The 12435-nt window shown below is 39.3% G+C and overlaps 2 protein-coding genes across 4 annotated transcripts in view; one reads left to right on the top strand and one right to left on the bottom strand.

Annotated features, from left to right (window-relative positions):
• Window positions 1-4682: 4682 nt before the first annotated feature.
• rpl15 (ribosomal protein L15) lies at window positions 4683-6619 on the bottom strand. Its single transcript, XM_016256080.1, has 3 exons — window positions 6554-6619; window positions 5416-5642; window positions 4683-5089 (listed from the first exon to the last, which is right to left on the bottom strand). Exons 2-3 carry the CDS (start codon window positions 5630-5632, stop codon window positions 4737-4739), a joined length of 570 nt encoding a protein of 189 aa, XP_016111566.1. The 5' UTR covers window positions 5633-5642; window positions 6554-6619; the 3' UTR covers window positions 4683-4736.
• A 60-nt stretch (window positions 6620-6679) lies between these two features.
• LOC107569912 (NF-kappa-B inhibitor-interacting Ras-like protein 1) overlaps window positions 6680-12435 on the top strand; it is a 6690-nt gene continuing 934 nt past the window's right edge. Inside the window, exons 1-3 of one of the 3 annotated variants that reach the window (XM_016256084.1) lie at window positions 6680-6904; window positions 8994-9092; window positions 11127-11368. In XM_016256084.1, the coding sequence (XP_016111570.1) occupies window positions 8999-9092; window positions 11127-11368 (336 nt within the window). In that variant the 5' untranslated portion in view covers window positions 6680-6904; window positions 8994-8998. Of the gene's footprint in view, window positions 6905-8990; window positions 9093-11126; window positions 11369-12435 lie in introns of all 3 variants that reach the window. The other 2 variants (XM_016256083.1, XM_016256082.1) reach the window with 2 other exon arrangements.

The raw sequence follows: 12435 nt of genomic DNA on the forward strand, positions 1-12435 counted from the left end.
AAGCAGCAGGCTGGCCATGAGCAGCTTTACATTGCATTGCATCCTCAGGTTCTCAAACACATCTGGGTGTTCATAGGGTCACATGTGGTTTGGCACTGCAGGACAACCAGCTGTCTTAGGTGTCTTACATTACAGATGATGGCTTTCCTAAAGACAAAAGTAGAAAAATGATTTAATTTAATGCACAGTATTTATAAATAATACTATTATTGTATAATACATCAGTACATGTTGGAATTAACATAATGAGTGATGAAAAATGTTTACCGTTAGCTTTTGTAAACTACTGCAGTTAACCGTTTCACTCTTCAACATTCAAGTTTACAGTATACATTTCTATAACGTGTTACTCGCTGCATTTATCTGCTGACAAGATAGCTAGACCACTAATGTGAACTCATATTTAACTATAGCTCACATAACGCTTGGCAATAAAACGGAAATAAAAGCTTGGCCTTTTCCACTAAACAAGAATCAAGCCGCTAGGCGCATATGTAAACAAAGACGTCACTTCCTTAAACCGCCAAATATCCGTTGAAATGGTCCATAACCCACTGACACGCGTTCACTGCTCCTGCGGGGCCTCCTGTGCCCCTGTATGGGAAGCCAAACAACCCAAATGCGGGACGAAACAGCGCGGTATTAAAGAAGTTCGTGTTTTTTTTCCTGCACATAACATAATGAAGAGTTATTACATTTATTAATTTAGTTTTGTTTTTAGAACCATTAAAATGTGTATTCTCGTTACTATAAAATGTGACCCTAGACCACGAAACCATACGGGTCATAAGGGTCAGATTTATACATAAATAAATAAATAAGCTTTCCATTGATGTATGGTTTGTTAGGATAGGACAATATTTGGCTGAGATACAACAGATTGAAAATCTGGAATCTGAGGGTGCAAAAAAATCTAAATATTGAGAAAAATCATCTTTAAAATTGTCCAAATGAAGTTCTTAGCAATGCATATTACTAATCAAAAATTAAGTTTTGATATATTTACGGTAGGAAATTTACAAAATATCTTCATGGAACATGATCTTTACTTAATATACTAATGATTTTTGGCATAAAAGGAAAATGGATCATTTTGACCCATACAATGTATTGTTGGCTATTGCTACAAATATACTCATGCTACTTATGACTAATATTGAATAATATTAAGAATAGTGAATTATAGAGAGTTGTGCTTATCTATCATGGAAATAATGTCCCATTGCAACCACTGGTAATAAACTTTGAACAGGCTTTGTTTTTAGGCAAAATGTATATTTTGGGGTGTTATGTGACTTCTATATGTTTTAACTATGATCAGGTAAGTCACTGGATGGACATACATGCATGCATGCATTCATAAATATATACATAAATCAATCAATCAATCAATAATTTTTGACATTGCTTCTTGAATGCTATTGAACAATTAGATTTTTGAACTGTAGTCCTTTATATTAAAGGGGTCATATGATGTTGCTAAAAAGAACATTATTTTGTGTATTTGATATAAGACCAAACAAAGTAGTTTCGCTTTCACAACGAAAAACACGGCGGCCTAGCGTGCGCTGAGGCCGAGTTAGAGTGAGCAGAGGCGGCGGGCTTGACATCGGATCCGACGAAAGAGCGGCAACCACATGTGGCGACCCCGGGCTGGACTCCGCTTCGTCCAGAGTGAAAGCCGATCCGGCGATCCACAGCGCGAAGGTGATGTATTTCCTCAGCGACCAGCACGGATCAGCTCCAGGCATGACGAAGCGATATAGTCCTCTTTTGGAAGACCAAACAAAGTAGTTTTGCTTTCACAACGAAGCACACAGCTCTTCACGACATGGCGGCAGCAACAATACTACAGCGAGAATAAAAGTTACGCCTTCTTTCTTTGCGTGAACATTTGGGCGGCGTTATGCAAATCTTCCCACATAGTGAGGTAGACATGTGGGGGCGTGTTAGAACGAGGCGTTTTAGGTAGGTGTGGCTGACTCTTAACTTTTATAAAGAATATCTCTTCGGATTTGAGACTTTAGTCTTTGCAACTTTACAGATCTTCTTTATGCACCAAGAGCTTGTAACACTCCAAAGAGAGGAAAATTGAAATCGCATCATATGACCCCTTTAAATCTCTACATATCTACACATCACTTTAAGCTTAAATATTCTAAACCATAAAAAAGAAAGCAAAAAGTAATGAAGGATAGAAGGGGTAAACCTTACTATAAATATGAGTCCAAAGGAGATGTATTTCTAACACATTATTGATTAGTATTAAATTGGCATCTATTGCTGATTCAGTAATGTCACGTTAGGGCCCAAAGATCAATAATGGTGCCTGGTTCTCACACCAAACACTGCTTAGCTTTTCCATTCAAGGCTCCGGCCACAAAGGTCAGGGGTCAGAGGTCAGGGTGTTAGGACCTATGGCTAAATACGTTAGGACAAAAATGAAATTTCAAGGCTAGAGACGCCACAAGGAAGAGTTTAAAAGTTTCACAGGCTCTTCTTGAACTCAGACAACGGCCTTCAAATATGAACGTTTAGTGTTGGGTTCAACATAAGAGTGATCACCTGGTTAATTATTCATATTTCCCCATGAGCTGATTCGCTACAACACCATTACTAGACTCACCGTGCAGAGCAATAAACTAGCTACAGAATGTTATGTACTAAACATTTCTGAATGTTGTTCAATTAGATAAAAATATCAAGAGTCAATTCTTTTAAAGAAAGATAACAATTCACAAGAAGTTGTAAGGTTTAAAGTGATGAAATAATAGAAAATTAGTGCTGCAAATGAAGATAGAAAGAATCATTATGACACTTTGCATTACTCTGTTACATACTCCACTGGGACACCTGTGTTAAAAGCTTTTTCCACTGATAAATTAGACGTGCAATTTATATTCTGTGCAACTGTCATTAAAATGCTCTACATTCCACTTTGCATAATGTATATAGGATGGAGTAACATTTACAGTATATCACCGAGTGAGTGTGTGTGTTCAGCAGTCACACAAAGAATTTGAACTGATGCTGTCTGTCACACACACTAACACTCTCTCTCTCTCACACACACACACACACACACACACACACACACACACACACACACACACACACACACAGGTTTACTTTTGTGAAAAGTGGGGACATCCCATAGGCGTAATGGTTTTTATACTGTACAGACCGTATATTCTATTGCCCTACACCAACCCTACCCCTAAACCTACCCCTTACAGGAGACTTTGTGCTATTTCAGATTTTCAATACACTCCATTCTGTGTGATTTATAAGCGTTTTGAAAAGTGGGGACATGTGGTAATGTCCTGAAAAGTCACCTTCTCCTTGTAATACCTATGTCATACCCTTGTCATTATACAAATTTATGTCATTTGTCACAAAAACGCACACACACACTCACACCGGGAATGTGTGTTTGAGAGCTTGAAGAGTGACATTACTACAACATTGTTTAACACGTTTAAGTTTATTCAGAGTTCAGAGGATGTCGTTTGCACTGATATTGAGCAAAACTGTGTTCTGCTTTTTAGTAAACAAGTGAGAAAGAGGGTATGTCTATTACAGGGGTCTCTAACCGACCGTCCTGCTGAGTTGAACTCTAACCCTAATCAAACACACCTGAGCATGGTCTTCAGGATCATTAGACAATCACAGGTAGGTGAGTTTGATCAGGGTTGATCCTCCAGATGTGAGGAAGCCTGCTCTACACATTAGTCACAGATCTCACAAATTCAGACATTATTCTACATAAACTGACAGCTGTGGCGTCGATGTAGCTGCACAATTCTCATTCATGTGACTTGAATAGTCCAACAGAACAGTTTAAATGGAATCTTTTTCTTTTATGTAGATTTTTTATAACAAAAATGACTGCTCCTCTGCTGGGGCAATGAAGCAGCAAGTAGCCCTTCGGCACCCTTAATCTAACGGCCATCTGAATTATGCAGAACACATAAAATACATCTGATATTTCTAATTCATCTATCTGAAAAATGTGTCATTACTGTAAAATAATGACGGACAAATCAGTTCTGAGCTTCCCTATAGAACAAATAGTTATAGAAAGGGTTAAAATCTATATATTCACAGATGACTGCTATTCTTATATTGTTACACTATTTAAGTTTGTCATACCAACACAAAGTAGATCATGGCAAGCAATCAGAAAAGCTAAGCAGTTTTTTCCTTTTACTTAATATTTACAAATATGTATTACTATAGATAAAAAAAAAGTATCTAAAACATCACAACGGTCATTACTCTCATCCTCAAAGACTTAAAAGTTAAAGTTGATCATTTTTGTGATTGGCTGAGCTGCGTTACAAATTAAGATACTTGTTTATAGAACCGTGGTATGAAAGCATAGATATCACACTCCCAATAGTGCCACTGCTATGAATGAACACCAGTGTGATCGTAATTACCTGCACACTCATGCTGCATATAGATCACCACGTCGCTTTGATATGAAAATATTGAGATTTAGAGACAAACACAGGCAAAACTGCCAACTTAAACTGGCATCTTCAACCCCAGGACGAGTTGAGCAAACCTCACCTAATACTCAAACTCTCCCATGAAGCAGCTGCATGTATACACGCAGTCTTAACATCTCGTCTTCACAGCCCTGCTCATCTACAAGCTCTCAATAAAGACACGTGATGTGAGCACAAAAAGGTACTTTATTTGGGTGAATGTACAGTTGCAGCACACACTGTTTAGCGGTAACGGTGCAGCTGCAGGGTGTTGCGTCTCTTCCAGGCCGCGTGCCGAGAGCCGCCAATGGTGAGGTGGAACTTGTGGCCCTTGCCCAAACCACGGCTCTTCTTGCCGGCTGACGTGAGCCCGCGCATTTCCCTGTGCTTGTGCACAGCCTTGGTGATCCATTGCGTGTCGGGGTTGCGTCTGATGGCTTTGTGGAAGGTGTCGATGAGGACCACTTCAAAGAACTTGTATGTGGAGTCTTCCCCCACCCAGTAAGAGCTGAGCACCCGCAGACCTCCACAGTGGCGGCCCGCACGCTCCTGAAAACACACGAGCAGCAGCGACGTCAGAGAAGCAGCACATGACCCTCAACGGACAGAACAAGATTCAGAACACAAAGCCTGAATAAATGCATGCATCACTGGTTCCATTTATGAACATGCATGAGACCATTCGTTAGGCGCAGGTGAGAAACTTCACCTAAAGTTGTGTAAACTGAAGCCATAACTAATGGTCAAAATAAAACAAGTTCACATAATAATGCAAGACTAATGTTGACATCTGAATACAGCGAAACAGAGCGGTGTATTGAGAATAGGGTTGCAAAAAGGTGGAAAGTTTCCAGTAAATTTGGGAAACATTCCAGGGATTTTTGGGAAGTTTCTTGGAAAGAGTTTCCCCAGGCAATGTGACAGTTCACAACAGCCCAGTTCCAGAGGTGTGTGTGTGTATAATATATATATATATAATTGTATCCCAGCCGGCGGGCTTTATCGGGTCTGGTGGGCCTCGGGGCCCGGTGGAGGCCCGACAGCTGGCGGTACTGCCAGCACCGCACGCGCAGCAGAAACCTCATCACGTCCGACTGCTTCTTCCTCCACAGCTCCTGCATGTACTTGTACGCTCCCATGATGCCTCACCTGCAGCAGCAAACACAGGTTACCGAGCACTGCGACACCAGTCAATGCGTCTTGATAGTTGACATGATGCTGCCTCTAAAACCGTTATAAACCGGAGAGCTCCGGTGCTTGGTTCTGATTGGCTGAGCCGCGTTCGAAGCTGTTGTAAATTACTCTACAAACGCACACCTTCGTTTACTTCGGTGTGTTTGTTGGAACTACAACCGTTTTCATTGTTTGGTGGAAGAATGCGGTTTTTATTAATATCATACACTATTTGCTCGGTTTTGTTTTGTGAAACCTTGCCAGGTGTATGGAATAACTGTTTTATTTATAACGGCGAACTACCGTGCGTGGCGTGCCTAAAACCACTGTAAACCACGGCTTCACGGGGTTTATCGCTTTAATAAACGGCATTTTACTCACTGCTTTATGACCACAATTCGGTCTTAACTGAGACTACATAGAACTTTTACATTTCTAATACAAATGACATTTTTTTTTTTTTGAATTAAAGGCGGCAAAAACATTAAGAAACAGGTTCTGCACTTGATGGTTAACGGCCAGACACAGTCTGAGCAGCTTTTATCCACCATAACCCCGCAAGTGTGCATGAGTTAATATTACCGCGAGTAAGATACACAACAATAACCCTGCAGTGTCACATCCGCCCAACACGGCCACGGACGGTGATTTAAATAACCCTTACAAACATAACTCCTGACAGTGACATCTGGCCGAGTAACGTTTAACTGTGTTTTGTCAGAAGCGGAGGACCCCGCGCGCCAGCCCTCTGCGGCGGGACCCGAGCGCTCGCGAGGGAAGCTCGGGTGTCCCGCACACAGCGCGCGAGAGCTGCGACTCGGATGATACTACACGCGTTCAGATTTAGACGGATTCTACATTCAGAGAAATGAGAGAGTCTCGCTTACTTGATGGCGTACTAACCGGAAAGAGAGAGAAAAGTTACCCATAATGCTTTATGAGGCTGCACCATCGTGTTTCCGGCTCCGCTGGTAAAGATTTCTGGGAAATGTAGTCCTAGCTAGGAATTCGATTTGAACTTAAAGCCTCAAATGTGTTTAACCAACTAGCTACCCAGCGTTGCAACATGCTTCTGACATTTCCGACTAAATAGTTTGATTTCAGTGTCCGCACGGGTTCGGGAAAAGAGGCAGCGAGGGCTCGTCTCCCGGAAGTGACACCTGGAGTCTCATGTTGACGCTCCTCTGATTGATCACCGATCAGATGTTTATTGGCGATCGTCTGTGAGTCCGCGCGAGGTGAGCTAGTGTTTCTCAGCGTGCCTCTAACTGATGAATGAACGCATGCTAATATCTTCTCTTCACAAACAGCGAACTGAGCTTTACGCGCAGATTATCTCGGCTATATATTCAGGTTTAAACACTTGTAACTGTGAACAGTGGGGTCCAGGATGTCTGGGGCCACAAAGAAAATCTGGGATGTGTCTTTTTTATTAATTAAATCGGCAAACATTTAAAATAAAGAAGCGCTCGCATTGCGAAAGTCAGTCGCGTTACTTGCTGTGATGTGAAATCTTTTGCAGATCTTTTTGTTTGGTCACTGAAAATCAAGCTGCGCTTTCTGGAGAGCATGTGCGTCAGGTTTCGCCAATTCATATACTTTTAATATATTATATATTAAACACGATGTTACCCTTCCCAAAGCTGGGGTTCGTGAAGAGCTAATAATTCATTCAATCATAAAAATGTTAAATTAAAACAAATCTTTAAAAAATCTGTCTATCAAAAAAAGAACAAAAAATGTATTTGTCATGTGACCATTAACCAGCCAGAGACCCTTGAACATGCAGATGTGATACTTGTTTATTACAATATTTCTTTTAAAATCTCAGGTGTACTTTAAAGGGGTCATATGATGCTTTTTTAAAGATCATTATTTTGTGTATTTGGTGTAACAGAATATGTTGACATGCTTTAATGTTCAAAAAACACATTATTTTTCAAATACTGTACATTATTGTAGGTCCTCTATGCCCCGCCTCTCTCAAACGCTTCGTTTTCTACAAAGTCCCTCCTTCCGACAAGCGCAGTCTGCTCTGATTGGCCAGCTGACCCAGTGCATTGTGATTGGCCGAACACCGCAAGCACTCGTCGGAAATGTAACGCCCCTTACCATAATCACCAGCTTCATCTTTCAAAGTAAATGTAAAGACAGCCTGAAAGGGGAACAGTCGCGTGACAGACACAGTGATGAAGCTGGTATGTTTGCAGTACACAAGCCACGGTTAAGACAGTTAACACGCCCCCCCACTCTAATAACTAATAACAAAACAGTAGCTGATTCAGAAGCGCCAGATTGTCATAGCAAAGTCAGAATGACCTCCTCTCCTAGGTTCATGAAACGGTCGTCCATAAAATGCATTGCTGTTCTGTTGTAAGTAATCTTAAAGATTCCTAAATGCATCTACTTCCGGAAGGCCAAATAAAGTGCTTTTGCTTGCACCTAGAAACACAACGTCTCCCTGACATGGCTGCTTCAACACTACCTGCGGTTACTGAAACCACACCTTCTTTCTTTGCGTGCACATTTGGGCAGCATTATGCTAATATTTCCACATAGTGAGGTAGATATGTGGGGCGTGCTAGAACGAGCCGTTTTAGGGGGCGTGGCAGAGTCTTAACTGTGATAAAGAATATCTCTTTGGTTTTGAGACTTTAGTCTTTGCAACTTCAGGGATCTTATCTATGCACAATCAGCTTGTAACGCCCTAAAGAGAAAGAACAACTTGAAATCGCATCATATGACCCCTTTGAGTAAATATATTAGGTGAAAGATGACAACAAAAGTTAGTGAATCTGTGCATTTTAATGTGTTTGAAAGACAAAAGCCTTCAAAAGACGTAAGTAACACACGGTTAAATAACCTACAGAGTGATAATTCAAATAAAAAGGAATGTGTTGAAATGTCGAGAAAACACTTGTTGAAACGGAAATGATTTCTGTAAATCCAGCGCTCAAATGCTGTGGCCTCTGGTTTGTGTGTAACTGATCTCTGTGTGGATGTCCACACAACTGGAAGACTTCTGAATCTATATTTTAGAAAGATGGAATTAGGGAGAATCAATACATTATGAATAATATGTGTGAATAATATGCAATCATGTAATCAATAAAAAGTAACTGTAGTCTGATTACAAGTATTTTAAAATGTAGTTTACTCTAATTACAAGTACTTTATTTTTGTAATCTGGTTACGTGTAATCAGTTACTCTGCGTATAGCTGTGACCATATCTGTGATGTTTGTTACGCGACTGCTCTTCTGGTCGGTTCTGGCCGCTGTGATGTTGTGATGTGTGTGTGTGTGTGTGTGTGTGTTTGTTCCAGCAGTGATTATGGGGAAGGGGTGTAAGGTGGTGGTTTGTGGGATGGCGTCTGTGGGGAAAACAGCCATCCTGGAGCAGTTACTGTACGCCTCTCACACTGTAGGTATGTGTGAGGACCAGTCTTTATATGGAAATATGATTTAAAATAACACTTTTCTATTTGAATATACCTTCAAATGTAGTTTATTCCTGTGATGCACAGCTGTATTTCCAGCTTCATTGCTCCAGTCTTCAGTGTCACATGATCTTCAGAAATCATTATACGACGCTGATTTATTATCAGTGCTGGAAACAGTCGTGCTGCTTAATACTCTTTTGGAGCCTGTGATAGTTTTTCAGGATTCTTTGATGAATAAAACGTCGAAAAGAACAGCATTTATTTAAAATAGAAATATTTTGTAACAATATACGCTGTCATTCGAAAGTTTGGGGTCTTTCTTTTTTTTGAAAGAAATGTATACTTTTATTCAGCAAGGATGCATGTGTTAAATTGAAAAAGAGGTAGTAAAGACTTATATTGATAGAAAAGATTTCTATTTTGAATAAATGCTGTTATTTTTAACGTTATATTCATCAAAGAATCCTGAAAAATATCAAATATTAAACTGTTTCCAGCACTGATAATAAATCAGCGTCATATAATGATTTCTGAAGATCATGCGACACTGAAGACTGGAGCAATGATGCTGGAAATCCAGCTTTGATCATGAGAATAAATTACATTTTAAAGTATATTAAAATAGAAAACCATTATATTAAATTGTAATAATATTTCACAACATTGCTGTTTTATCTGTATTTTTGATCAAATAAATGCAGCCTTCATGAGCAGAAGAGACTTCTTTAAAACACATTAAAAATCTTACCGATCCCAAACTTTTCAACGGCAGTGTATATACAGTGGGTACGGAAAGTTTTCAGACCCCCTTAAATTTTTCACTCTTTGTTATATTGCAGCCACAGCACTGATAATAAATCAGCGTCATATAATGATTTCTGAAGATCATGCGACACTGAAGACTGGAGCAATGATGCTGGAAATCCAGCTTTGCATCACAGGAATACATTTTTAAATATATTACAGTATGAGAAAAAAAAAATTACTTAAATGATTTTAGCAAATGGCTGCAATATAACAAAGAGTGAAAAATTTAAGGGGGTCTGAATACTTTCCGTACCCACTGTATATATATATATATATATATAACTTTTCAGACTTGCATAACACCTGCTAACACTCTAGCAATAAGTAATGCTTTGTTTTTAAAGACATCATAATAAGAGTTAGTGGTGAATTAGATATGTAAAAATCAGCAGGAGTTCTTACTAACTTTTTATCTGTATTTTTGATCAAATAAATGCAGCCTTCATGAGCAGAAGAGACTTCTTTAAAACACATTAAAAATCTTACCGATCCCAAACTTTTCAACGGCAGTGTATATATATATATATATAACTTTTCAGACTTGCATAACACCTGCTAACACTCTAGCAATAAGTAATGCTTTGTTTTTAAAGACATCATAATAAGAGTTAGTGGTGAATTAGATATGTAAAAATCAGCAGGAGTTCTTACTAACTTACAGACCGACTGAATCAAGCTCACGGAGCATTATAGATAGACTCATAATAAAATACAAAAAGGCCAAATAGATAGAAATGCTGTGGAGTATTCTAACAATTACACTGCATTTAGCTAAATTATACTATACTTCACCTCTGGAAGACTGTGGCTGTATTTGCTGCTCTTTACTCTTAATGCTGCCTTCTCGCTCTCCCATTTCTTTGTTGTAATTATTGCATTATTCATCATTAGATGTTATTAAATATTGAGATGCATACATTAATTATAGGATCTTACAATATTTCTATGTTTGGAGGACCATAATCAATCTAACATTTTGATCAAATATTACAAACATTACAATTAGTACTACATTTGTAGTATATTGAATATTCGTTTGGTTTTTTGTTAAAAATAAATGATTGTTTGTCAGTTAATATGAATGCATTGTATGCCTTTTCAACATGTGCATTGGAGAGTTATACGTCCAGAATGTATGGGTCATGCATTTGTTACTCAGACAGTCACATAATGAATGCTCAGTCATGATGAAGAACGTCTGTCCCGTGTCAGGTGCAGAAACGAGCGACACTCAGGAGGACATATACGTGGCGTCTGTGGAGACGGACCGCGGCGTGAGGGAGCAGTTACGCCTCTACGACACGAGAGGGCTGCGGGAGGGCCTGGATTTACCCAAACACTTCTTCTCAGTGGCTGACGGCTTCGTGCTGGTCTACAGCGTCGACAGCCTGGAGTCCTTCAGAAGAGTCGAGCTCTTGAAGAAGGAGATAGACAAGTCCAGAGACAAAAAAGAGGCATGAAAGATATATATTTCAGCATCATTACTCTCCAGTCTTCAGTGTCACAGAATCCTTCAGAAATCACTCTAATATGCTGAATATGTTCTGATTATTATCAATGTCTTATGGTAATTGTTATAATTTATGGTGTGTGTGTGTGTGTTTTTAGTAGAAATTAATATTTCTATTCAGCAAATACGCATTAAATTGATCAAAAGTGAGAGCAAAAACATTTATAATGTTACTAAAGATTTCTATTTCGAAGAAAAGCTGTTCTTTTGAACTTTCTATTCGTCAAAGTATCCAGAAAAAAAAATTCCACAAAATACTAAGCAGCAAAAATTGTTTTTAATATTGATAATAACTGAGTACCAATAAGCAGCAAATCAGCATATTAGAATGATTTCTGAAGGATCATGTGATATATATATATATATATATTCCAATTCCAGATTTCATAATATTGCTGTTTTACTGTATTGATCAGCTAAATGTAGCCTTAAGAGACTTCATTAAAAACATTTAAGAATCATAATGTTTCCAAACTTTTGACAAGTACTGTATATAGATAGATAATATGCCATTTAAAAAAATAAAATTTGATTTAAAATAAATAAGAGTGGCAAACATTGTCCAATAATTAATTTCTTCTGATTTGTAAGTAAGTCATGATGCAGATGATTAGCTGTAGTCTCGTGAAACTGTTGGAGATGTTGTCACGCTGACTCTGAGTGTGTGTCTGTCTCTCTCTGAGTGTGTGTCTGTCTCTCTCTGTCTCTCTGTGTGTGTGTGTGTCTGTGCGTGCGTGTGTCTGTGCGTGCGTGTGTCTGTCTGTCTCTGTGTGTGTGCGTGAGTGTCCGTCTGTGTGTGTGTGTGTGGCTGTCTGTATGTGTATGTGTGTGTGTGTGTGTGTCTGTGCGTGTGTGCGTGAGTGTCCGTCTGTGTGTGTGCGTGTGAGTGTCCGTCTGTGTGTGTGTGTGTGTGGCTGTCTGTATGTGTGTGTGTGTGTGTGTCTGTGCGTGTGTCTGTCTGTGTGTGTGTGTGTGTGTGTGTGTGTGTGTGTGTGTGTGTGTGTGTGTGTG

This window comes from Sinocyclocheilus grahami, unplaced genomic scaffold (assembly GCF_001515645.1).
Source record: "Sinocyclocheilus grahami isolate Dianchi unplaced genomic scaffold, SAMN03320097.WGS_v1.1 scaffold1394.1, whole genome shotgun sequence".
In the NCBI taxonomy this organism is placed as follows: Eukaryota; Metazoa; Chordata; class Actinopteri; order Cypriniformes; family Cyprinidae; genus Sinocyclocheilus; species Sinocyclocheilus grahami.

Bases quoted from the DNA above. Each gene is read 5' to 3' on its own strand.
- rpl15 (XM_016256080.1), bottom strand. From the start codon at position 5,632: ATGGGAGCGTACAAGTACATGCAGGAGCTGTGGAGGAAGAAGCAGTCG. The intron at 5,090-5,415 runs GTCACATTGCCT...CTGTCCGTTGAG, and splicing joins GAACTGGGCTGTTGTGAACT to GGTCATGTGCTGCTTCTCTG.